This window comes from Corvus kubaryi, unplaced genomic scaffold, assembly GCF_017639235.1.
Source record: "Corvus kubaryi isolate FWS band 111438036 unplaced genomic scaffold, C.kubaryi_AGA036_p1.0 split3-37296, whole genome shotgun sequence".
Taxonomy (NCBI): Eukaryota; Metazoa; Chordata; class Aves; order Passeriformes; family Corvidae; genus Corvus; species Corvus kubaryi.
Genome location: NW_024582086.1, coordinates 3,733,042 through 3,760,547, shown reverse-complemented (window position 1 = coordinate 3,760,547; position 27,506 = coordinate 3,733,042). Strand labels below are relative to the sequence as shown.

At 38.2% G+C, this 27,506-nt stretch overlaps 1 protein-coding gene and 1 long non-coding RNA gene across 2 annotated transcripts in view; one reads left to right on the top strand and one right to left on the bottom strand.

Moving 5' to 3' along the window:
* The window catches only part of PGGT1B (protein geranylgeranyltransferase type I subunit beta), a 32,238-nt gene extending 4,993 nt beyond the window's left edge, over nucleotides 1–27,245 (top strand). Inside the window, 9 exon segments of the mRNA XM_042015244.1 lie at nucleotides 630–748; nucleotides 8,958–9,025; nucleotides 14,742–14,893; nucleotides 16,356–16,488; nucleotides 22,032–22,077; nucleotides 23,785–23,969; nucleotides 24,240–24,348; nucleotides 26,535–26,669; nucleotides 26,672–27,245. Of these exon segments, the coding sequence (XP_041871178.1) occupies nucleotides 630–748; nucleotides 8,958–9,025; nucleotides 14,742–14,893; nucleotides 16,356–16,488; nucleotides 22,032–22,077; nucleotides 23,785–23,969; nucleotides 24,240–24,348; nucleotides 26,535–26,669; nucleotides 26,672–26,715 (991 nt within the window). The 3' untranslated portion in view covers nucleotides 26,716–27,245.
* LOC121658373 lies at nucleotides 720–14,494 on the bottom strand. Its single transcript, XR_006013940.1, has 3 exons — nucleotides 14,402–14,494; nucleotides 13,925–14,020; nucleotides 720–2,780 (listed from the first exon to the last, which is right to left on the bottom strand). It is a non-coding gene; the product is annotated as an uncharacterized LOC121658373 (long non-coding RNA).
* Nucleotides 27,246–27,506: the final 261 nt, after the last annotated feature.

Below are 27,506 nucleotides of genomic sequence, written 5' to 3'. Positions count from 1 at the left end.
ACATGCTTAATTTTAGATGTTTAAGTAAGGTAGTCATGTAGCCTGCTTTACACCCAAGGACCAGAAATAAGTACCTCTAGATGTTAATTCATCCTACATGCCTGTTCATACATTGTTTGCTTACAAAATAGGCTTTGCTGTTTGACACTGACATCTAAGCATCCGAAGTTGGGTTTGGGACACAATGAGAGGCAGCTTACTATAGTTAAGGGTTACCTTGCATATGCACCTAATGCATGTTTAGGGGATTGTTTGTGTAAGAATTCTTCACAGAGAGCTAGTGCTCGATATGTTAATACCATAACCTAGTTTACTTTGTAGTGGGTTGTTTTGTTGGGGGGTTTTTTTTTCAGGTAGACAGGCCCTTAGGTAAATTTTGAATTGACATGTCATTATTATATAAAAGGAGGGGCAGCTTATATGAAAAACCTTGTTGAGACAGAGAAATGTTTTCAGTACAAAGAACATTATTTTGTCCAGTAGATAAATTTCATGTACTCTGAGCTAGGCTCTGTGTTGCACCACTGTCAAAGGCTGAGAATTCATAGAGGTATCTGTTGCTGCAACCATTTGTTAATTTCCCCATGATATGTATGGTGGGAAGTGTAAGTCTTATCTTTTTCTTTTAGGTTGACAATTGCATTTTTCGCACTCTCTGGTCTGGATATGTTGGATTCCTTAGATGTGGTGAACAAAGATGATATAATAGAATGGATTTATTCCCTGCAGGTCCTTCCCACAGAAGACAGTGAGTGAGTTTTTAGTTTTTTTATTGATATTAACATCTTTACTTTTGCTTTTTACTTGGGGAATAGTGGATGGCTCTTGTTTTTATAAAATACAAGGTTGACCTTCCTGAAGTGCTGTCCTGATAATTTCAGGTAGTGATGTTGAGCAGATCTTGGAAATAGCTCCCTCGCAAATAATAAAGCTAGAAAAACCAGAAATTAATTTGAACATAAGCCAGTTTAAAATAGTATAATGAAGTTGCACTTTTAGGCATCTCAGAGGAATGTTTCACCTGGTTCTAAAAGAAATGGATATGTTGTGAAAGTATTACAAGTCTAATAGGAATACTATTAATACTAGGATTATATTGACTTCCACTCCAATGCCAGGAGCTCTGATCTTAGGTGTGGTTATTTACAACAGCTTTTGGGAAATTGGAGGTTTAAGGGTAAGAAGCAAAAAAGATAAACACAGTCCCTGCTTGAGAAAGAAAGATCTGTTCCTTAGATCTGTGAAGGTTGAATTCACCCAAGGTTTTGAGAAGGAATAGTGCTGCTGCTGAATCCCAGTTTTCCTCAGATTGCACAGCAGATCAAGCTGGTGAGGGAACACACAGGAAACGTCCCTTTCCTGGTGACTTGACAGAAGTTAGGGGGTGCTGTTCCTGTAGGCTAGTTGGTGGTGGCGGTTTTTTCTGTGGCAGCCCAGATGAATGGCTGGTAGCAGTAGAAGGGGTTGGAAGGAGGGAGGGAGATGTGGGCAAGGCACTGCTGCTTTATGACAGAAGGTGCTGGGATGTTAAATGCTGGTGTGGGCATAGCTCCAGGCTGGTGGTCTCCAGAGCAAAGACAATTCCAGGTGCCTGTCTGTAAAATCGTGAACATGCACTTCGGATGGATGTAGAAAGAAAATTGTGTGTTTCCTTTATATTATCTTGTCTAATTATATACTACAAATTAGGTCTCTAAAATCAGTTTTATGAAGTAAGCATATGGAAATCAGGACTGCTGATGCTTTATTTTTACAGTAATAAAAAAACCCTTTTTCTTACTCTGGAGGTTTAGAAACCATCAGATCCACGACAGAAATTAGTTCTAATAGATTTCTTTTTTCTTGTGTTGTATTCCAGGATTGATTCTTGAAAATTTGGATTACATAATTATTCCTGCAAAGTTTATTAATGATTAGAAGGTTCCTGTGCCTTACTGTTAAAAAATCTTTCCACTGTGTACATGCTTTGTTTTTAGGAGTAGCTCACTTTGTGACTTTTATCGCAGTCTTCAGGACTTCATTCCAAAAGAACAGGGAAGTTTGCAAGAAGAGAGATCAGAACGGGCATTTCTGTTTGTTTGTCTTTGACAGTAAGCAGTAATTCTCTGAGGGTTTCTACATGGCCAAAGTTCAGAATATTGCTCTTGTCTAGAGCCTCCTAGGGAGGGCAGTCAAAATCTCAGCATGCAGATGTGGAGACTAACGTTTCAGCGGAGATGTGCTCCTTCTTTTTCTAGCTATCATCCCCTTATTAAACTGAAGGGAGTTTTGGGGAGGGCACTTTTGCCAGTGCACTCTGTGCTTTCTTCTTTTCACTAGAAGACCAAGCTTCCCTTCAGTCTTGCATTTTTGTATCATACTGTAATAACTTCTTATGCTTTTGGTAATAGCACTGCTCTTATCTGGTCGCTTGACTACTGAAACTTTAGCATTATTTGTATTTCATTTTTGCTTTTTCTGTTGGACGATAGAAAGTGCAAAATGTAAATGATGATGATAGCAGCAGGTTGGAAATTGGATGACTAAATGTGAAGAAGGAAACACCTACACTCCTGTAATACCTCCTTTCAGTAAAACGCATTGGCTCCCTGTTTTTTAATCCTTGGTGGGTGCAGTGCTTGTTAATTGGCAGCCTCCCAGCAGCAGAGCTCCTGCTCCCTCTTTCGGTCTCTTTGAAGAAGTAACTGAACTGTGGTAGGCTACGGCACTGAAGTTTCTGGTTTCAAAGTGCTCCTGCATCTCTAGTTAAAGAGGCGATTGCTAACTTGATGGGTTGGAATCTGTCCAGGTTAAAAAAAAAAAACAAGACCAAGAAAGCACAACATTTTACTTTTAAAGAAACATGCTATTGCAGCATTTTTTTCATGCATTCTAATAAATCTTTCTTTCCAGGGAATATTGGTTTTTAAACATTTAAATTAGAATACTTTTTATAATGATGAATTCCACCAGTCTAAAGTAACTCTATTGTACTTGATAGAACTCTTCACTAAGTTTGACTCTGGGACTGAAAACCAGTTTAAAAGCTACATTTTAAATGGGAATATGTTTTTGCAGAATCTTGGGGTTTGTTCTTGATTGCATCAGTGGTTGAATTTCTAAAGTTCGGTATCAGTCAAAAAGAGAATTCCTGAAATACTTATTAGAAAAATAAATTTTTCTGCACTTCACATTTGTCCCTCCAAAGATTCCTTTATGCACAGCACTTAAATTGATTTTTATTTAAAGCATTTTTTTTAAGATGGTAAACTCAAATTATTTTGAGAACTACTGCTGCCTTACAGTCTTTTTTCCAGTGGATGGGAGACAGAACAGTTGATGCTTTGCAAACTTAGTGTCTGTTTATTTTTATCAAAAACTGTTATAGTAAGTGTACTGGCTGGGCTGGAATTCCTTTTTTTTCATAGTAGCCTCTAAGCTGCTGTGTTTTGAGCCTGGTACTGAAAGAGTGTTGGCAACCACCAGTCTTTCAGCTATTGCGGAGCAGTGCCAGTCAAGGCTGGCTCTTTTTGCCTCCTCTGCACTCCTTTTCCCATGGCAGATATATCAGGGGACACAGTCAGGACAGCTGACCCAGGCTAACCTCAGGACTGACTGGAGGGACACTCCACACCATCTGACATCATTTTCAGCAATAAAAGCTTTTGGGAAAAGAGGGAGAAAGGGGGAAGTGTTTGTCACTCTGGCATTTGTCTTCCTGAGTAACCCTTACACCTGCTGAGACCCTGCTTTCTGGGAAGTGGCTATACATGTGCTTGGCTGATGGGATGTAGTAAATTAATTCCCAGTTTGCTTTGCTGGGTGCCCAGAACTTTGGCTTCACCTGTCAAACTGTCTCTGTCTCGCTCTGTGAGTCTTCTCTCCATCTCTATTTTCTTGCCTCAGCTGCTGTTTGGAGTCAACCCAACAGCAGTGTTACAGAACCTTCTAGAAAATTTAGAATTTCATGGTTTAGAGCACTTCTTAGATGAAGTCTCACAATACGCTGTGATAGTTTTAGGTGCCATGTTTGTATTTAGTCATAGATGTAATATATCTGATGGCTAATGATAGCTTCACTTCAGAGGTTTGTAGCCTTTGAAATGTTATGTGAAACTAAAGTTCACTGATACTTAAGTAGTGAGATCTTGATCTACTGAGTAAGAAAACAAATAAATGGTCTGTCAGCCTAATCAAAATGCACTTAAGGAAACTGAAGATTAAGGTCTGTCAGGATAGACTGTATTCTTCTGTGGGTTTATTGTAGCTGTGATACAAACAAATAATGTCCTTTAGGTACCATAATTTTAGCTCAAGTCTTCCAGAGACTGGCTCAATACCATTTCTTACTCGGAGGGAATGGCATGTCACATGTGCAAACTGACCCTCAAACGGAAACATATTTTTAGCTGAATGCTTCAACTTACTGCTGCCTTCTGCTTGTTTGAAGGGCCCCTGTCTTCTGTAACTCACACTAAATAGTTTGGCTTTATCTTGCATAGGCTTTGGCCACTGTTACCTTTCCTTCCCTTTTAGTAAATGCTTTGCTTAGGTGCATAACTAATACGTGTTTCGGTTTTGTTTGTGTGCTCACTGCAAGAAGACCTCATTCTGTTTCCTTTTAGAAAGAAGTTGAAATCTTAAAAAGTGCTTTTTTTTTCTCGTTTTGAGGAGGGTGTTCTTTTACAAGCCTTACCAGAAATGATATGTTTTTAGATTAAAACGTATTTTTTGAAGTGTTAGTGAAATTGGAAAAGGGACAAAAGACCCTCTTTTAACTAGTTGCTTGTTCTTAAGATCCTTACCATATCAGTATTTTGCTGTTTTTCCTCTCATAGTGCAGCTTCTTGACAGAATTTCAAGTTTACCTACCTAAAGTGCAACTCGTAGCAATTTAAGGAAGATGTATTCCAGTTTCTTGCAAGTCACATTCAAAGCCAGTTCAGCACTTTTAAAAGAGAGTGAATCCAGAGCTTTGTACTCAAGTAATCTAAATTACACAGTGGAAGCACACTGCTTGGCCATATTCATCCACCATCCTCCCCCATAGGAGCAGTGGCATTTGTTTGACCCTGCTTGAGAGCTTGCTGAAGTGGCAGAAAAACATGCATTTATTTATCTAACAGAAGGTTAGCTTTGTGTTGCATTGGTGAACTGTGTTGATTAGGAGTCCCAGTGCCAGCCCACTGAGGGAGAGGGAAGAAAATTGTACTTTTTGACAGCTGGATGCTTCACTAGCTTGATGTACTAGGAAATGGAACCGAAAGGAACACTGAAACATATTTTATTTGTTGGTCTGAATCCCCAGGACCCATGGATAACAGACTGAAAACCAATATGTTACACGACAGACTTAAAACTTAGTTCTATCAAAGTCTAAATTTAGATTTGTATTAATGATTCTTTTTTCTTATGTGGCAGTACCAAAAAAAAATGTATAAAATGACATTGACTTTGTTCAAATCATTGATACATCTGAGCTTTCTGATCCTGAGTTTCTTGAGCAAAAATACAAATTTTCCTCCAACATAACTTTCTTTAATGGCTACATTTGAAGTATTTATCTGGATGTATAATGGACTTCCATTTCAGAGAATTCAACTTTGCATTTGGTGACATACTGTAGTGCTTTGATATACAGGAACAATTACAAGCTCTAGTTCAGTGAGAAGAGCTTATGCTTACTTTTATCTGGATGTACTGACTGAATCAGCCTATGTTAAAGCTATGATTTTTTAATATATTATAAGATTTTAATAATGTATGTAAACTCCTGTGCTTAGCAAAAGGAGAGAACCCTTGCAGCCAGAGGAATGCATGGATAATCTGAATGTGAAAAAGTAGTGGTAAAAGTTTATCAATCCTTCCCTGCAAGAGAAATCATGAAATATAAATAACGAAAACGCTCTGTCTGTAAAAAAAGAGCTCTTAGGATAAGTTTTCTGTGGTCATCACTTGAAGCTCTTTTACATATCTTAATGACTTTCTGGCTTAAGGACACGTAAGTAACCTCTTTCTTCACAGGAAAGTTGCAGCTCTTGATTTAAGCATGAAGTCTTTTGGTTTTGGAAAGGGTCGGTTTTCTTTAGTTGTCAAATGAGAAGAGTCTTTCCAGATGTGTTTTGTTCAGCTTGCAGTAGTTACACAGCAGTTCATGAAATATTTATTACTTTTTGCTCTGTCTTAAGCTCCTGCAGAAAGTGGCTGAGTAAGGTTAATGGTGGAAGTGAACAGCAGGTGGTACCATTTCATAGCTGCAGTTGGACTGATGCACAGCAAACTGCTGGAGCTGAACTGGCCACTCTAGCAGGTTTTTCCCAGGGGACATAAGCTGTGATCCTGTCCTTTTAATTTGAGTGTATTTCATTTTTAATTCTATTTCTGATTCTCACAGCCCATTTTTGTTTCAAGAAAGTAAAGAGTTGGATTAGCAATACTAAACTATTACATAAAATGAGAAGTATGAGTGCTTTGCAATAAAATAGTAAAACCAACTTCACAGAAAATTCTATTTCACATTATCAGGTTTCTTTCATAAACTGAAAGACAGTAATTTCCTGTAACTCTCCTTTGGTTCCCATTTGATTTTGAGCTTGTATGTTCACAGGATGCTAAAAAACCATTTTGAGACACAACATCAGTGTTGTAGAGTCATGTGGTAAAAACAAGCTGTTTTCACTTCCTGTTTTAATGCTTCCTTTATCAACTAAGAATTCTATTTTTTACTGCATGTATTGTGACTAGAGATTTAGCAACTCACTTGTAATACCAAACGTCTAGGAAGCATCTATTGCAGGCAGATTAATGCATTTGAGGACAGGATAAAATTCCCTGCAAAGTTTGCCCTAAAGTTTGCCCTAAAGGGCATGCTGGTCTTCTGTTTTTCTTAGGAGCCAGTGTGAGAAGTTTAGAATGGGAGATCAGAAGTACTGACAGAAAGAGTCAAAATAGATTTTAAATTGACAGTAATGCATTTAAAACTCCAACATTTTAAAATTGCAAATGCTGTTTTCTAGTTGATAGAAGTTTAGTAGCACAGAAAAGATTTTCAAATACTACATGAAAATTTAACATCTAAAGGGAGTAATAGGGCATGATTTCACTAATGTACTTCATTTTTAATCTATTTGTATATTATCTGTGAATTCAGAAGACAATCAAAGCGACCCACTGACAGCATACAAAACACTAGTAGCATGAAACTTGCGGTTCACGCTGTCATTTCTACTATGATAATAACTATATGCTACACTCCAAAAGGCCAGTGATGGGGATCAGTATTTCTGGGATGAATCCTTCCATCTAGCAACTATCAGCTGAGTTCTGTTCAACTTCAGCGCTGTCTTGGTTGTAGCATGTTTCCCTTTGCAGCAGGCCTGGATAGCTGTGTGTTAGTAGCATAGCAGCTCTCTTCTGGATGAAGGGTTTCTGCACTAGTATCATTTCAAAGTGAGTGTTCTAGTTTGTTTAAGTACTTAAGACGCAGATTCATTTTTACTGAAAATGAAAGTGAATGGTGGTTTTTTTTCCCATGATGTCACCTAGGGAATCTGGGAATTACCAGGCAGGAATTCTAGGTCTTCTCTTACTGATTAATTCACATTGTGGCATTTTTGAAATTGTGATTTTTTTTGGGCAGTGTCCTTCAAGACCTTAGATTAGTCTTTAAAACGCATTCAATTTTTTTGTGCTTTCCAGAGGCTGATGCAACATGAAATGCAAGTTTTTGACTCTGGGAGTGAACAGACAAATGTTCTCTTATGAGAATGTTTAGATTATAATAAAAAAAACAGTTATGAAATTTTTTTTTGTCTACAAATACAGATACTCTTTCTTTTTCCTCTTTGTGGATCTGACTATGGCACACCAGCTTTTCAGCAGGCTGAAGTTGCTTTTGTTACGTGTGTAGCATCATTTAAAAGTACTTTTGACTGAACTGTAGAGGAAGTGGAGAATTGTAGGTGTTTTGCTCCATGTCAGTTAGATCCAAAGACTTGTCTTGCAGAGAAAGTTGCGTACTTTAGGCCAAGTAGAAATTCTTAGGCTAATAAAACCTTTCTAGTTTAAAGTTTGCATATATACAGACTATATTTAGAAGGTAATATGCTGGTAAGTTATACCAGAGCTTGTAGGCCATATTGCATAGTGATGTTACTTAGAGTTTCAGCTTTATAACTATTAATTCTTATTTATTCTGGTGCAATTTTCCCTAATATCCGTGAGGATTTTTTAGATTAATGGCTGTATAACTTAGAAAACATGGAGAGGATTTAAGAACAGCCAGCTGCTGTTTAACTGTGGCATTCATTAGGTTTTTACTTTCAGACACCGAGCAGTAAGCAACCGAGGTTTTGCCATGCAAAAGCAAGTTTGAGCCCTGCAAAGCTGTACTTAACTGTTGACAGTGTGTGGTTCACACTTCTATGTGCTACATGTTCAGGTATTGTGACACATTTGAAACAAATTACACTGAATCACTGACAGAAATGTTTGATAGCTACAATGTACTTAAAACTGCGAATTGTTTGTCCTTGAACATGTTGCGAAGTATCTTGAAACAGTTCTGCTTGGGAACAGACGGTATTACCAGGCAGGAATCCAGAGAGGAATAAAAAAATATGTTAACTCTGCCCATTTTCCCAGGGGAGCAGTCCTTTTCTTCTTTTTTTCTTGTGAGCATAGAAGACAAGTCTGTGGTGATACAAGCTGTGTTTCCAACTAATTAAAAGAAAATCTGATGCTTTGTGTTTTGTCACTGCAGCAGTAAGTAAGTTAAGTTTGCTTGTGATTTTATTTGTTTAATTTTTTGTTAATCAGAGAGATAACAAACTAAGGTTGAGAACTGCGAAACACATGCACACTGTATTAAGGCTGTGGATAGTGTTGAACTAACAGATCTTGATCTCATTAGAGAATTATGGTTTATAATGATTGTTTCAACAAAACAAGTTAGTTGAGTGTTGTTTAATCTTTTCCAGGATCAAACATGAATCGCTGTGGATTCAGAGGCTCTTCATATTTAGGGATGCCATTCAATCCCTCCAAGGTCAGTTAAGAATGTATATGTGAAATGTTTTAAATTAGGCAATAAATGATCTTGTGTCTTTTTTATAATATTAACTGCATGATTACAGAATGTCTGGAAGGCAGGGAATTTTGTACTGTTAATAGTGAAATGTTTGCAGAACTTTTAAGAAATGTGCCTGAGAAACATACGAAAATGATACCTAGAACTTCAGTTCTCACAGCAGTGAAGAAATTGACATACAAATTGTGGCTTATCTCAGTGCAGTTTCCTCCTTTTCTGGTCTTTTACTAATGAATGAAGACTTCTCTAGCTGAGGAGCTGTCATGAGGTAGAGAAGGGCAGAATAGCCCTAATTAAGTGGTGCAGAATGTGCTGTTCTTTGGTATCATAGAATGGTTCAGGCTGGAAGGGGCCCTTAAGATCATCTAGCTCCTATCCCCTTGCCACTGGCAGGGACACCTTCCACTAGACCAGATTGCTCAGGACCTCATCCAGCTTGGCCTTGGACAATTCCAGGGGTGTGGATTACACAGCTCTGGACAATCTAATCCAATGTCTTGCCATCCTCACAGTAAAGAGTTTCTTTCTAATACATAATCTAAACCTGCCCTCTTTCAGTTTGAAGCCATTCCCCCTTGTCCTGTCAGTACATGCTCTTGTCAAAAGTCTCTCTCCATCTTTCTTGTAGGGTCCCTTCAGGAACTGGAAGGCCACAAAGGTCACCTCAAAGCCTTCTCTTTTCCAGGCTGACAAATCCCAACTCTTGTAGCCTTTTCTTATAGGAGAGGTGCTCCAGCCCTCTGGTGAACTTAGTGGCCTCCTCTGGATGTGTTCCAACAAGTTCCCATCCCTCCTGTGCTGAGGACCCCAGGGCGGACACAGCATTCCATATGGGGTCTCAGCAGGGAGGAGCAGAGGGGCAGAATCCCCTCCCTCCCCTGCTGCCCACGCTGCTTTGGATGCAGCCCAGGACATGTTTGGCTTTCTGGGCAGAGTGCACATGGCTGGGTCACATCCAGCCTCTCATCCACCAACACCTCCCTGGTCCTTTGCTCTCAATGGCTTCTCTTCTTCTCACACTCTGGGGTTGTCCTATGCCAGGTGTAGCACCTTGCACTTGGTCTTGCTAAATCTCATGAGGTTCCCACGACCCACTTCCAGAGCTTGTCCAGGTCCTTTGAGAAGGGTGAATCCCATCTGATGCCAATGTGTCTGGTGCCATGTAGGCCATCCCATTGTCAAAAAAACACCTAAAATCTTGGCAGTGACATGAGCCAGGGAGCCATGTATTAATAGGCTGGGCCTGACTGTTTCTTCCAAAGTCAGTGCTGCAAGTGCAACTGGTATTTCTCTTCCTGTGTTGAATCATGTGTATTTGATTGTACCTGGTACCCCCGGAGACTTAGGCAAGGCTCTGTTCATCCCTGTTTGTCATGACTGTAAGAGAGGATGCTTTGAAGCCCAATGAACTGAGGTTCAAGAGAGTTAAACTTTCATATGAAAAGAAAGTGCCTTTAATAAAAGAGAGGAAGGAGGTTAGCAGAGGCTAGTTTAGTGCTCTCATGGATTTTTCATCCAATTTTCAGTGAGATTTGATTCTTCACTCTCAAACACAGGACAGAGCTACTGTACTTTCGCAGTCCTTCCTGCACACTGGACTCTACATTTCTTTTCCAGCTGTATCCCACCTTTAGCAGCTCTACAGTGTAGTACATTGTATCAGTGCATACTTTTGGAAACCTTTTTCACATCCTCCCCAGTGTATGATGCTAGAAGGGTTTATTCTGGATATAGTTCTGAGATCTTGTAAAGGGCCATGAAAACAGAAAGTGTGTAATATTGGCAAAGCATTGTTTTCCCCTCCCAACATTTGGTGGTGTTTTAATTTTCAGCTTCCTATAGTATATGCTTCATACTGAAATACTATCTTGACTGGAAATATGTTGCAATCCATTAGTGTCTTAGAATGTGTTGGCCAATATACAGTTGGGATAAAGGGGTGGAATTGTGTAACCTGTGGAAATTAGCTACAAGGTCACTATCTCTAGAAAGTTGTTTGCATGTGGATGTGGTTTTTATTTAAGCATTGCAGTGCTTTATTCATTGTATCTGCATTTGAAGGATTGCATCTGCTTGATTTATTGGCCAAGAAAGGTTTAAAGCATTTCCAGTACTGTTGCCTGAAATGTTCTGAAATAACTCAGAAAAAAAGGCTTGGAAATTCACTGCTATGACTCTGAGATTTGTTTACAGTCACATCATTTTTCTTTATTCATTATTTAAAAACATTCTGTTAAATCTGCCTTGAAAAATATTTTTTGAAAAGCCTGTAAGTATTTTGGATTTGCATTGACATTTGCTGTTTATTACATGCTGCTAGAGTGATTTCATTCTTGAACTCTGAGTCAGTGGTATCAGAGATAGCCAAATCTATTTGGTCAGTAGGGACCTTTCAAAACAGTAGAAAAGAGCAAGGGTTATGTTGGAATATCCAACTTTACTAAAGGATAGGTTGTTTGGGTTTGGTTTGGGAGTTGAGGTGTTACGGCTGTTGCATTTGTGGTGTTTGATGGTAATGTCTTTTCAGCTTTTTTGGGACAGAAGCAAAAGTAAAATTAAAGCATATCCACTTCACCAACTCAGAACACAGCCCTCACAAACTGTAACAGTCTTAAGTGTGAATGAGGGCTACGAGTGACTCCTCTGTCATCACATTTAAAACATGATTAATTTTAGAATTAGAAAATAATTATATACTGAAGTGGCTCTAGATTTTGCACTCTCTCTGATTTGGTGTTATTGAAGTTTAAACTAGCTTTTTAATTTAGGGGTGAACAGTCTCCTCAAAGTTTCAGATGGGCATAAGTCTTTTCAGTCTGTTTAAAGTGTTGTGAATCAGTTTTAGAGCTAAATTGAAAGCCAATAGCTGCAAGTAAGCTGCATGTAAGATTGTGGTAATTAACATAGCTTTCACTTGGGGAAAAAATATTTCTTTTGTATTCCTCACACAACATTGTAAGGCTGCAACACTCATACTGGTGAGAGATGAATAGTTAAAAATATTTTGCAGAGTGAATCACAGAGAAGATAACAATAAGTAGAATACAAAAGTAAATTTAAGATTAAAATAAATACTATAAAGACCCTGGTAAGCCTGGGCTAAAATATCTCTGTATTATGTATTTTTTTTTATTTTAAGCAGACATCTCTATAATATATTTTGAGGGGACCTGTACAACATGATCTACGAAAAAGTGTCTCTGCCCATGGCAGGGGAGTTACAGCTAGATGACCTTAAGGTCCCTTACAACCCAGGCCATTCTGTGGTTCTATGAAGTGAGAAATGGCAAGATCTTGCAGAACAGTTTTGAAACAAGTAAAGAGATCACAAAAGCAGAGATATCTTGAATTAGCGACTACACACTGCGTTTGGCAACGTACCGTAAATTTTACTCAAATTAGCTAAATCAGCTAAAATCGTGTGCTTTAAATGAACTCAAATCATCATAATGTGAAAAACACACCTCTAAGGCTTAGGCTAACCAGCTCCAAGTGAAGACCCCTACCCACTGAACATCTGCAATAAACATAAATTACATTGTACCTTTACATCAAAGTATGCAAAAAATTGTCCAACAGCTATTAAGTAGGCATGTATTTAGAAATTAGATAACTGCATACTTACATATTCTGAAAGTATAATCAATGCTTCTTGGCTGTAACCAGGTGTGTTTGCTTTGTGTACTTAGCACCCAGCACACACCTCTGTGCAAACATGTCAAATCTAATAAACTCCATGTGTGGATTGGCACCCTGGGCGAAAGAATCCTGTCTTGGGGCAACAGTGCCAGGTGTGAGAAGAAAGTTTCTTGAAAGTGGGACTGCGCCAGTGCAAGTGTATGTTCAGTAGCATTCTTTATTAGTGTTTGACGAGATCTTGCCCATGCTTCTACAGTAGAGAGAGTTTCTTAGCTCTCTCTGCAGTGGACAGTGGGAATTCTTGGTGGCTGTGAGTTACATTTTAATAGCTGTTCTAAATTATATAGTGGGGAACACTGTCACATCGATGAGCCAAGTGTTTGAAAGCTTCCCCTCACCTTACATCTTTAAGTGTTAATTCTTTTAAAGAAGGCTGAGATTGTGGAGAGCATGATGGTAATGCCAATAGAGTAGAACTCTTTACTCCATCTCTGAGATTCAAGTAAATCTGTTTCCTGTGGGACCTACAGAGTAGTTACCACAAAAGCAAAGTGCATAGAGAAGAGGCCCTGGCCATACTTCCTTTATTGTCTTTTCAGAGTATGTCTGCACCAGTGCATTAGCTCAGGTCAGTCAGAGAATTTGTAAATTCCTTACAAAAGGAATTTAATGTGCCCTATATGTCTGTTTAACGTGCAGGGTAGGAGGCAGTGATGGGGGCACTGGCAGCACAGGGGTGGGAGTGGGAGCTGTTGAGATTTGTGTCCCCTTCTCAAGAGAGGGTCCAGGACCAGGAATAAGGGAGAGGAGGTGCAGGTCTCAGCACTCCCTCTCCTCTTCTCCTTCTCTGTTACATAGCTTTTTCAGTGCTGCTGAAGCCATTTCACCTTGTTTTCTGCCTCCCTTTCCCAACCGTCTTTGATTCCCTTGTGTGAGAGCAGTCTGTTGCTGTCTGGTGGCTAGTAACAATTTTTCTCCCAGTTTCTTACTAGAAGCAAAACCTTTTGGCTTTGGAAATAATAACTTGCCTGAAAAATGCCAGTTACACATAACATAATACTAAATTTTGGTTTTATGCTGCTTTTTTCTTGTGTTTTTAGGATGAATTGCAAAATAAGAATTACAACTGATTAGACAATAATGCTAGTAAAATATCATTTGAAAATCTATCTCTACTACTCAGCATTGAAATAGCTTTTATTCTGTTGAAATAGTTACCTTGCAGTTGCTCCCAACTGAACCATCCCAAGTATCCAAAGTCATCTTGTTACATGTGGTCTCTGTTTTCATGAAGTGGTACAGTCCAGGATGGGCCTATAAAATACCATAAGGAAAAATAATAATTTTAGCACAGCTGTATCAATCCCCTGCTCATTTCTGTTATTTGTATTGTGGGACTAGTCAGCATTTAGCTATCATTTTAGGTTCTCAGTTGACATTCAGTGATCTTTGTGAGTTCCTTCCAACTCAGGATATTTTATGTTTTTGTGATTATTTGGTGTATAAGTACTTTAACTCTGATTATTATTTTAAAATAGATGAAAGTAGATAAGTGGCTAATTTGGTATTGCTTCAGTTGACAGAGAGATTATTAATAATCTCTCACACTGCTTTCTCCTTGTAGATCATTGTGTTGTAAAATCTTTGCTGGAGGAAGGGGCCCTCCAGAGGTTTGACTGTTTTAAGAGTGCTTACCCAGCTGCCAGGAAGCTAATGCCCAGTGGTGTGTCAGGACAAACTTAGGCACAGTTGAAGACATCCCATCTTTTTGCTTAACTGTTGCACAAATATAGCTCTTGGCAAAGCTTTTTTCCAAAGCTTCCTGCTGACCAAGAATTTAGAAGGTTAGCAGAGTTATGCAGTAGCTCAGTTTGACGAGGAAAGCTGAGCAGGATGCCTTCAGTTTAACCGTAATGAGTGAAGGGAAAAGTCGTTTGTTTGCCTCTTGACTAAAAAAAAAAAAAAAAAAAAAAATTTGCTGTAGTATAAGATCTTGTGATGTTTCAGTATTTCTATTTTTTCCCTCTTTTTTTAGGGTCCAGGTATATCTCATCCCTATGATAGTGGACACATAGCAATGACTTACACAGGACTATCATGTCTGGTTATTCTTGGGGATGATTTAAGTCGAGTAAATAAAGATGCCATACTGGCAGGACTGAGAGCTCTCCAGCTGGAGGATGGAAGGTAAAAGATACTTTATATTCTGCAGCTTTCACAACCCACATGTGGAATGAAACATAAGAAACATGTTATTTTAAAAAGTAGCTATAATCTTTTTGTTCTATAAGCAAATAGTTTGGTTGGCAACTGTATCAGTCATAGAACATATGCCAATATGTATGCTGGCTTCTTGCAAGTTGTTAAGTCATCAGAGGATACTGACTGACTGGTTCTTTGAACCAAATGGAGGCTTGCCAAGCAGAAGAAACAATTAAAGGTTTATTTATTGTCACAGGTAATTCAACCTTTTACCTATTTTTGTATATCTTAGAATCATCTAGGTTGAAAAAGACCCTAAGATCATGAAGTCCAGCTATTAACCCAGCACTGCCAAATCCAGCACTAAACCATGTCCCTAAACACCACATCTACATGTCTTTTAAATACCTCCAGCCATGGTGACTCCACCATTTCCCTGGGCAGCCACTTCCAGTGCTAGACAACCCTTCTGATGAAGAAATTTTTCCTTATACCTAGTCTAAACCTCCCCTGGTGCAACTTGAGGCCACTTCCTCTGTCCCACTTGGGAGAGGAGACCAACCCTTCCCACAGCCTCCTTTCAAGTAGTTGTAGAGAGTGATAAGGTGTTCTCTCAGTGTTCTTTTCTCCAGGCTGAACACTCAAAGGTGCCTCAGCTGCTCCTCATCAGACTTGTGCTTCAGACCCTTTCCCAGCTCCACTGCCCTTCCCTGGACATGCTCCAGCACCTCAGTGTCTTCTTTGTTGTAAGGGGCCCAAACTGAACACAGCACTCGAGGTGTGGCTTCACCAGTGCCTGATACAGGCAGATGGTCACTGCCCTGGTCCTGGTGGCCACTTTCTGATACAAGCATCCAAATCAGGGCATCCTTCATCATCTTAGGAGTATCTGAGATTGTGCCAAAAGAGCCCAGGTGCAATAATTGTAAAATGTTCATAGAGTTTGGTGAGATTGTGACAATAAGAAATGAAACACTCATTTACCATTTGTATTAGAAATGGTAGTACTAGCAATTACTTTTATACATACCTGGGAAACTGGTCCTGAAGTTGCAGTAAGGAAGGAAAGCCTTGTGAGCTATTAGGATTTCTAGAAAGTCAAAGAATTCTGCCCAAAAGAGTAAATGGTAAAATGCTGAGTCATATATCTGTATCTACACTAATAGGAGAAAGACCGTAAGCATAAATCTTGGAATAAATAAACACCAGTGTCATTACATTGCTGGAAATAGTTACCCAGGCCCCTAAATGTTAATAGTTCTATTCATTTTCCTTGGCTTAGAATCACATCTTCTATGAAGAAAATCTAGTGTAGCTTTGGGTTATATTTATGAGACTACTGGAAACTAATCTTCAAAGAAAACACTGCGCAATTCCTTGAACTGCATTTCATATTTTCTGGTGTAACAGCCGAAACAGTGTCTAAAGACAGAAATGTTTCTTTCAGTTTCTGTGCAGTGCTGGAAGGAAGTGAGAATGATATGAGGTTTGTGTACTGTGCTTCCTGCATCTGCTACATGCTTGATAACTGGTCAGGCATGGATATGAAGAAAGCGATAGACTACGTTAGAAGAAGTATGGTGAGTGTTCACAAAATGTTATTTCTTTCTATGCTTTAAGGCTTATAGCTTTTCTTCTTAACTATGGCTAAAATAATCTCTGTCCAAACTGAAGTATTCTGGTAATTTCTTTATTTTTCCTTCCTGCTCTAGCAAGTTGAGAATTACAAAGTACATTGTTTTTTTGCATATGTATTTTCATGAAATGTGTGTGCTAGCAAGATAATTTTATTTGCTGTGTTTGCTCACTGCAAATTAAATTTAAAATCCTCTTTATTTTAAATAATTAAAAAATCAAAAGCAAGTTTTTGGAAACTGAGGTGTGATGTTTGCATAACTTAGAGAAGGTGCGTAAAGCACTGTATCAGTAAAATCCTCATGTTTCATTGAGCTGTAGTTCTGCTTTTTAAAAGATGTACTGATTCAAATAAGCTAATTATTGACACCAGTTCATGCTTAAGTGTTTCCAGTCATGCACTCCATTATTTATTTATTAGATAACTTGGAGTGAAGAAAAATATTCATGAGTATGTACACATCTTTTTTTCTGTGTCTGTGCAAGTTGTCTTCATATTTGGTTGGAGTAAAGGAGCTTTCCATTTTTTTTAATGTTGTTTCATTAGTTTGAGTTACATTTTCCAACATTGAAATACAATTTTTTAAAGAAGCTGAGCAAGCTTGAAAATTGCAGTTCCCTGAGTGTCAGTAAACATAGGGTAAAGAAGACCCAAATTTATGATGACACACAACTTCTGTTGTAAATGAGTATTTTCAGTAGTTGCTGCCAGCAGCAAGATTGTAAAATATATGTGAGAAACAAGCTTAAAAAAAGACTTTAAAATCTCCTGCTTCAGACCAAATTGCTTTTTATTTGTTGTTTATTTTTAAAGGAGGTAGTTGGATGCCTTAATATTTCTTACTGTTCACCTCAAGAAGCTTTCTGGCACACTGCCATGGTCCTGGACAGACAAAGGTGATCAAGGCCAGGGCTCAGTCATACAAGGATATGGACCTGCAGTCTGCTCACACCCTAGTGACACTTTTTATCCCCTTTTCCCCTCTGTTTTCACTTACTTGTTCTTCCCCAGTCTACTTTGATTTTCGCTTTCTTACCATTGGTCCTTTCCCTAGCCATGCCATAGTAAGTCGTGCGCACCCCTACATTCCCCAGAGAACATTCCATAACAAGGGCGTTTTCTGTACAATCCTTGAATCTTCCTCCCCTGCATCCCATAAGAGCCCTTCTCCTGTAGTTGGTAGCTCACCTTACTCAGCACAGGTTCTCAGGATGAGAATATCCCTACTGAATCCTCTCAGTGGGTTTCACCCAAGGACAGTGATTTATCCATTCTCTTTTCACAGTCTGAGGGAGGAGCTTAGGCAGACTGCTTGCTCAAACTGATTAGGTCAGGAGAATTCTTCCTCCTCTGACCCTTTCTGGACCTTTGTGTTTACTGAGATCAGTCTTTAGTCAGATAGCTTTGCAGAGATACAAAAGGAGAATCAAGTATTACAAAAGAATACAAAAGAAAACACAGGAGCAAAATCCTCATTGTAGTTCTGTACATCACTGTTTGTTAGTTAACCTTGTGAATATCTGAGTGCAGTTTTCATCACAAAGGAAATGGTGGAACTAGGAAGGGGCAAAGAAAGTTGAGTTGAATGGTGAAAGGTATGAACCAGATTGTGTAAAAGGAGTATTTAATGTACTAGGAGTCTTTGTTCTGGACATGAGATTGTTAAGTAGAGTGTGACAGAGGTGTGTAAGGTAACAAGTAGCACTGAAAAAATAAAGGGAGCAAGAAGCAACTATTTCTTTCTAAGACAGAACTAGAGAGCATCAGGTGAGGCCTTTAATAGCGCAGGCAAGTGGAGATTTTTAAAGTTCAGATCTTTGAAATGATACTGGAGATTTATTGTGTAGTGTGATCTTGAACCAGATTTATACTTTGCTTCTAGATCTTAGCATTAATTGTTGTACCTGCAAATTCCAATCATTATGCCCTTATTGGAAAAATTGATACCACTTAAAAAAAATGAGTAATTGAAGCCTGAACAGGGCAAGACATCTTGGAAGGCCTCATATTAATATTTCAGTTCACCAGTAAAGTAGACCTGGAGTCATGGCATGGTCAAAGTTCGGAAGACACTGATCACAAAGATTGTGTCTTTTCCTGGCTAGCTCAGAGAGTAACTTAGATCCTATAAGCAGTGTTCTGCAGGCAGCAGTCATCCTAGCATTTAGAAATGTGCAGCAAGACATGCTGTATTTTTGTCCAGGTTTACTGTGAATTTGTAGGTTAACTATACACTCTGTTCAGTAGAACTTCTTTAAACCACTAGTGTGCTTTGAATTCACTGCAGAGTTGGCATGCACATGTACACTAGTTCTGTCGGTGTTTTCTGGGTTTGCACTCCTTGGTCAGACCAGTATTTCTGTGAATTAACTCAGTTGCAAGGTGTCTGGCAATTCTAGGAAAAGACACAAAACCTTTGCATCTGGCTTGGTCACATTTAGAGCTGCAGATATGTCTGAAGAAATCTCAGACATTCAGGGACTAGCCCATTGTGAAAATCATTTCACAGCAGTGCTTATTCCTTCCTTTCATTCATCTCTTCACCACTTTCCTTGAGATGTATTTCGGTTCAATTACCTATCACAGGAGCCAAGTATTTCTTAAAGTGTATCTCATAAATAAATACAATGAATGTGACATGTGACATCCAAGAATGTTAGCTTGATTTCTCCCATTAAGATTTTGTAGATGGTGCTAAAACTAACCTATAAAATGGAACAATACAAAGTAAATTCTATTTGAGATTATTTTGTTACTCCTTGTGTAACTAATTATACAATGAATATAGCTATAGGCTTTATTTTAAATGCTTATTCCTGTTTTGCTACAATGTCTCCACATTCTGGCACTTTTGTTATGGAATTATTATTGTTACTGTGGAACAAAAGAGATTGCACTGCTCAGTACTAAACTGCTTTGACAGAAAGGTGTGGTTTTGATTTGCTGTTGTCTGTCACTCATTTGCACCTAGATGAAGCATGTGGCAGTTAACAGAACTCTTCTCAGTTTTTCAAATTGGCATACATGTGAAGTGCAACTAATCTGGATTGAGAGTAGCATGACTGGTTAAACACAGTAATCTTTGTAATAAGATTGTGGATTTTTTAGCTTATTCTTTGGAATTTGTTGCCTTTAGTGATACAGTATAAGAATTGTGACATACAATTCAATACAGATGAATGAGAGAGTGTATTTGTGTAGTTGGGCGTGTCAAGGACAGCAGAAGATTGGAACATAAACAACGTTTAAAATGTTAAAAGGAATTGAATCTTCATACAGAATAAATAGCCCTGTTGTTGTCATTGGACTAAAATGTGTTTATACAATGCTGATCACAAAAATAGTGCTGGGCCACTTTTATTCTCAGTAAAATACACACGATTTTTATCAGTGTAGGTTGAGTCTTGTCTTTCAAAACTCAGATATATCACTAATCAAAAGGCAACTAGGATGCTGAGATTTTGAATGACTTCCAGAGACTCAATAACACTGCTTTTTACAACAATGCTTGGTTTTCTTAAAGTAGAGAAATTGCAAAAAGCTTTAAAAATATCATCTGCTTTTTCTAGTATAGTCTTCTTCAAATGCAGTTATATTGGTCTGTTGATATATTTAAGCTGGTTGAAAAACTTGTAGACTGTGAAGTGAAGATTTTGCTCAACTGGGTTTACACGTTTCCTGAGGATAGTATTTAATTATGCAGTTCTCATGTTGCAGTAATCAAGAGCTCCTTTTGCATACGATTTCTTGAGTCTTTTCAAAAGGACAAAGAAATAAAAGTATTCCCTAGTTCTTTAGTGCACAGAAGTCCCCAAAGAGCAGCTGCTGTCTGTAAATAAATAGGCATCAGTTAGCCAAGGGTCAGCTACTATCTATAAGAATTTGAAGCTAATTGTACAGCCCAACATAGTAGTGTCTGGGATGCACACTTAACAGCTTTTCTCCAGAGCTAATTACTTTGTCATACATAAAGCAAGCCACCTCCTTTTACAATTGCTGTTTGTAGAGTTAATTAGCTTTGCCAGCATAGCTTTGCTAATCAGCTTGCCTTTTCTTAGCAATTAATGCGTCTGTGGAGTGTGGCAGCACATTTGTATTGCATTCTCAAAAGGCAGTGCAAAAGGAAGAGCTTACACTGTGTGCTTTAACATTCAGAAATTCATAGACATTACTTAAAATTTACTAGTTCAAGCTTGAGAAATCAAGCTGTAGCTTGAAGTGTGTGTATCAGATATTAGTCTTTTTAGTTGCTTCAGCTTGCAGCAACAACTCAAAACTAGGAATACAGTTTTAATGTAGCTTCTGTGTCTACTTCTGCTTACTTTTTTCTTAATGTCAGCTTTAAAAGCAGATACACAAAGTAATCCTTAGGTAATTTCTAAAGACAGGATAGTCCTGTAGCCATTCTTTGGTAAGGACTGTGGGAATCATTAGTGGTTTGTCAAGGTGTCCTGTATCTACTAGCCACTGCTTTAGAGAAAACATGAGAAATTCATAGTCAGCACCTGGAGGATGGGGGGGAAAAGATTTTTGCTGCTTTTTAACTGCCTGATCAGATATTGATCCAATCATTAATTGAGCAGTTGATTTAGAATATGTAAGACCTATGTAATTTAACTTCAAAAGTTATACCTCATTGCTCCTACTAAACCATTTGGTATTTGTTCAGAGATAATTTATTAAGTATTCTATGAACTCTTGTAAAATAAACATTTTCTACTTTATGAATAACTTCCGATATGATCCTTTGTTTCTTTTGAAGTAAAATGATTTAATGGATTTTTAGGGAAGAAAGATTATTGTTCTTACATATACATCTGTTCCTGGATTACTCATGACAGACGTGAACTGTCATATTCTTGGTGCTTTGTCAGACTTGAGTTTCTCCTTATGTTGCACATAACAGAGTGATTTTTCAGCACTGTAACGGTTCTTTTTAACAGTAATATTTTATAGGCAAATTTAAGTTTATTCCAATGTATAATTTTCTTCTTGCTTCTCGTTCCCTTCTCATTTTTTTAAAAGCCTGATGTACATGCTTCTTACTAAAGTGTTGCTTGGATTTGAGTATTCTACAGCAGTAGTACCTTGCACTTTGCCTTTTTTAATGTTAAACTGCTCTTAGATTAGAGAGAGATTAAATTATCTATTTAATTTTGTTTTGTTTTGATTACACATCCTTTTTTTTTTTTATACCTGCCTTACATGCTTTTTTTTTTTTTGGCAAAGATATGTTTTTCCACTTTCAGGTTTCTAACACATGTCACAACTAAAATTAATTCCATGAAAGGCATAAAAACTGCCTGCATTGAAACAGGGCTGATTTGTTAACTGTTTTGTGCCAAGAACTTTGGAGGTTCAGAATTTAATGAGATTAAATTGTGGCTATGATCTGATGATAATTTTGTTAGTAAAGTAAGAAATTGTAATGTCTGTCAAAGTGACGTGGTTCTAAAGTAACTGGTTTGTGGGATTTTTTTTCTTCAGTCATATGATAATGGCCTGGCACAGGGAGCTGGACTGGAATCTCATGGTAAGAATGTTAAAAGTGTTCTACACCTTTCAGACCGGTATTGAAAATGCTGTAGAGGTGCAGGGTATGCCATACCTCTCCTTCTTTTCCGATTTTTAAGTAAGTGATATGAGGAGGAGCACATCCAAAACATGCCTCTAAATATCACTTCTTCTTCTTCCTTTAGCTAGCTTAATATCTGAATAGATGGGCTCTTAATATATCACCTCCATTAATCTTACCTCATGAGTGTTTTGTTGAAAGGTGTTGGCTGTAGATCTCAGCTGTTGCTGACAGAGCAAACTTTTTCCACACGTGTCATTGTTACTCTGACGGTTTTGTCTGCAAGAGATTTTGTGCAATGCAACTGATTATTTCCAATTTCAACAGCTTTGGTAAAACCTAGAAAGATTTCCTGTGATAGATACAGCATCTGTTGTGGGCTCAAATCTTGAAGCAACAATTAATTTTTGTAAAAAGTTGGTAGGTCTGAAGACAGGAATCCCTAAGAGACTTAAAATACTAAGAAGGTATTTTTCAGCAAAATGTTTCTATGTTACGAAGCAGCAGTTTGCTTGTGACAGAGGAACTATTGACTTTCATGTGACTGATACTAAATCTAGTGCTGTGGTCTATTTGACAAGATGGTGATTGGTCAAAAGTTGGATTCAATGATCTTGGATGTCTTTTCCAACCTAAATGATTCTATGATTCTACAAAATATTTACTATCTTTATCCTTAGTATTGAGCTTTAATAGAATTTTGTGTGTTTCCTTCCTGCTGGATCAATAAAGCTGAAAAATTTAAATTACACCCCTTGGTATTAAAACAATTGGTTAACTAACTTTCTGTAGAGTGTTAGTGATAACAGATAGCAGTACTCCAGCAGCCTTTTTGTACTGCATTTCAGCATCAGAATGAAAATAACCTTACAGCTCCAGAGGTCTTCCAGCACCAGGGTATTGTAAGGAATTCTGGGGCCAAAGTCATGTGTTAGCAGCTTGCTTATGGTCTTTCCCAGCCTCTAATTTTATCATATCAAAGTATTAGTATTAGACTCAAAATAAATTTTGATGGGCTTTAAAAAGTGATGGCCGGCCTACACAAAGAACATGAGTTTATGTTCTAATATACCATGCAGTTTCCTTGACAGCAAAAAATTCCTTGGAAGCACAGTTTGTATATATTACAACCATGAGAGTCCAGGAGTCTTTTCACTGTTAACTCTGATTTTTTTTTTAAGTTTTATTTTTAATTTTTTTTCTCCTTCTGCTCACCAGACACTTCTGTCTGTTTATATCCTCTGAGGGATGGTGTCTGAGACTGGCTTTGGCATCTCTGCTTCAGTCTGATTGCTGGCATCCCAACGGCTTTCTTTTTTAAGTTACAAATGAAGAAATGTTTCTGTTCCAATGCCATTTACTTATTTCTGGACTGCTGTGTAATGTAAATTGCACAGCATTGAGAGAAAAAACAGCTTTAAGAAAATGATCTGGTTTATTTCTACAAGAGCTAGGCTGAGGGTTTTTTTCCCCCCTTTTGACATACCTGCTGAACTAGAGTCTTCTTACTTACTTGAATTTTAGACTTGAAGTTAACTTTTTCATACTTCTGAAAGTCCACTGATTTAATTGCTAATAACTTAGTTAAAGTTCTGACTGAGATCATACAGTCTTCAGTGAAAATCTCTGCATCAAAGCATTGCAAACCCTGCTCTCTCTTCACAGGTGGCTCTACATTTTGTGGTATTGCATCTCTGTGTTTGATGGGCAAACTGGAGGAAGTTTTTTCAGAAAAAGAACTGAACAGAATAAGAAGATGGTGTATAATGAGACAACAGAATGGCTACCATGGACGTCCCAACAAACCTGTAGACACTTGCTATTCCTTCTGGGTGGGAGCAACATTGAAGGTAGTGTACAGAACAGCTATTAAGTATAGTTATTCACTTGTTTTGATTTCTTTAAGCACCATTTTCTCTGCTTGAAAGAGTTAGATATTTGACACGAGTGCACCAATATGCGCCAATGTCTTTCATCTTGCAAAAATGCAGGAAATGGAGGTTTACCAGATTAGTGCTGTCTGTGCTGTCGCTGCTTATCTCAAAAATAGGCACTAAATTCTAGTATTAAAAATATGCTAAGACTTAGTATATTACTGTAACGATCTAATTTCTTTTCAGCTCTTGAACGTATTCCAGTATACAAATTTTGAGAAAAACCGAAATTACATCCTGTCAACTCAAGATCGCCTTGTTGGTGGATTTGCCAAGTGGCCAGATAGCCATCCAGGTAATACAACTTTTCAAAATTACTGTGAGTGTGTTCTAAGTAAGAAATGCATTCCAGCAGTCAGACATGTGAGAGGTGTAAGGGAAATCGTACTCTTCCATAAAAGAAAAAAGATAAAAAAAGCCCTCAAAGTATAATAAGGTTTTCATTTTTGAAGTAGAAAGAGGGAGATGAAGTTTTTCCCTGTACAGCCACAGAGGAAGTGAACTGTTGTCGTTTAGATTACTATTAAAAGAGTATCACTGTCTATTTAGTATGTGTTTAACTGTTCTGCTTAAAGGGAATATTGTGCTGTAGGTATCTCTGTAAATTGAGTTTAATATATTAAAACATTTGTTTCTTTAGTAAATTAATCATTTCAGCTTATTGAGAAGTCATTGATATATGTAAAAACAGTCAAAATTTACATAGTTCCGTACTGTCATTTGCAGATTGTGGTTGTACGTATACATCTGAAAGTTAATTATTATGCTTTTGGAAGTGGATAATTTGAAGGAAAAATTCAAAAGGATGTTAAAATCTCTTCATTTTAAAAGTTGTTGGAATTCAGTTTGGGTATTGCAAACTTGTGAAAACAAAGCTTGTGCCAGTAGTGTTGCCCATGGGATTTTGTACAGGGAAGATAAACTGACCAAATAAGACAAAAATTTAGTCATGATAAAGGAAGAGTCTGTTCAGAATCTGTGCCCTGTTATTTAATCTTTTCATAATTTCATTTTGAACAACAGTTCAGAATTTTTTGAGGTGAAACCACACTGACAACACCGTGCTTGTGATAGGTTTGCTTCTGCCACTTGCCTGAAAATCAGTTTAGGATTTCAGAGGAATTTCGGAGGAATTTTTGGAGGGAGTGTTTTGGTTTATCTTAATGAAACAGTTACCTTGTGAGTTGGAGAGCAGAAAAGTCTGTTTCAAACGCCTGTTGTGTGTGAAGTGCCTTATCCTGTCTTAAACTTAATTTCCTTTTATGACAAGGTTGCCTGCCTAGTTGACCAAGGGAAGCCAGTTGTGACCTAAGGCTTTCAATACTGTCCCTTCCAGGATCCTTCTGGACAAACTGTCCAGCACATGCCTGGGTAAACACATCATGTGATGGGTGACCAACTGGCTCATGTATTGGGCAAAAAGGGTTTAGTGACACCAGACTGGTGACCTGTTACTAGTGGGGTTCCGCAGGGGTCTGTCCTCAGTTACATGCTCTTCAACATTTTCATTAATGCATTGGACACAGGACTGGAAGGAATACTAAATAAGTTCACAAACAACACTAAATTGGGAGTAGCTGTTGGCTACTCAAGGGCAGAGAAGTCTTGCAGAGTGTACAAATTGGAGATGAACAATCACCAATCGTATGAAGTTGAACAAGGGCAAGTCCAGGGTGTGCATCTGGATAGACTGGGAAACAAGAGGCTGGAGAGCACCATTGCAAAAAGGGCCTTGGGTCTGGGTGTTCTGGTCAACGGAAAGTTGAACATGAGTGAGCAGTGCCCTGGCAGCCAGGAGAGCCACCCGTGTCCTGGGGTGCATCAGGCACAGCATCGCCAGCCGGGCAAGGGAGGGGATTGTCCTGCTCTGCTCTGCACTGGGGCAGCCTCACCTCGAGTGCTGGGGGCAGGTCTGGGTGCCACATGTAACCCTGGTGTAAGGTGGACATCAGGAGCAGCATGGGATAGGAGAGTAAGAGTATCCCATTTTGGTAGCAGTCATCTCTTGATCAAGCTGCATGAATTCCTGTCCTTAGGGTATCTCTCAGGAAGGAGGGAAGCTAGGAAAAGTAATGGCTTCTTCAATTTCTCTAAGTCTTGCTGTTGGCAGCTATTGGCACTAATTTTGTTGTTTCAGTAGTTAGCTGCTCATGGAGTAACCAGCCAAAAAATGCTTGCAAGAAAAAAAATTTGCTTTCTGGACTGGTTATTTTCAGATGCTTAAATCCTTTTGCTTTTTTGACTGTGGCACTCAGAAAAAATCAAGTAGTGCACAAGTTGTTACAAAAGAAATCTGGACTTCAGTTCATGCTGGTAGCTTTGGGCAGAAGTGTTTTCCTTCCATCAAAACTCAAGTTTAAAATAGCAGTTGATTATTTGTTTTCCTTGGCTATAATTACTTGGGGGTGTTTGAGTATAGGAACACTTGGCTGTTACAGACTGAAATTTTATCTTGTTTTTTCTTTTCTGTCCTTCTTTCAGATGCTCTACATGCCTACTTTGGGATCTGTGGTTTGTCATTAATTGGAGAAGCTGGTATTTGCAAAGTTCATCCCGCCCTGAATGTAAGCACAAGAGCATCAGAGCGTCTTCAGCACCTTCATCAGATCTGGAACACACGGACTTTAAACAGCGTTCAGACGACACACACCTCTCTACATGACTGATTTAGACTTGAATTTAGTTCTGGTAGCATAATTGTAGCCCAGGGTTAAAAGCCATGTATAACCAATGTGCTCTTTTAAGTGCTGGAGTCATACAATCAGATCTGTGTTGCTGGCATCACTTTGATAGGGAGTTGCCTTCAGCAGGTTATTCTGCATTGTGAAAAGGGAAATGATTATATGGAAGTTTGTCACCGCAGACTGTAAATGGCTTTTCAGATGGCTTTACTTATAAGAAATCCCTTGAGGCATTTAAACTTCATTTTAATTTTATTTTTTTAAATTTGTGCATACTGTGTCAAAATATATAATGGGGAAGTATTTTCAAAATTGTTTACATATCATACAGTATAGCACAGAACGTTGAAGTTCTTTATAATCTTACTGTTTGACATATTTTTGGGTAGAGAATCTCCTATATTAAGTCTCAGTTAAAAGTTACCTATTATCATCAGCTTTCAGATTCCATAAACTTTGTTTTTCACAAACAAATTAATTAAATACAAATAAAATTATTTTATTCAATATACTGGACTTTTAAAGTTGTGTGGCCTTACTAAATGGATTTCATAATTCTTCTGAGTAGGTTTTACACAGATGCAGTGGGTTGTTAGCCAGATAAAGAGTTTTCATCTGAGATAGTTTCTTCATGTGAAGCTTGCTAGGAGTGAAGGGATATTGATGTGTGTCAATAAGAGATACTCAACCCAGTCTTTTGGAAGCATAGCTGTGTGCAAGAGTAGCATTAGAACCCGCTTCCAAAGACAAACCTTTGCAATACATTGAAGTT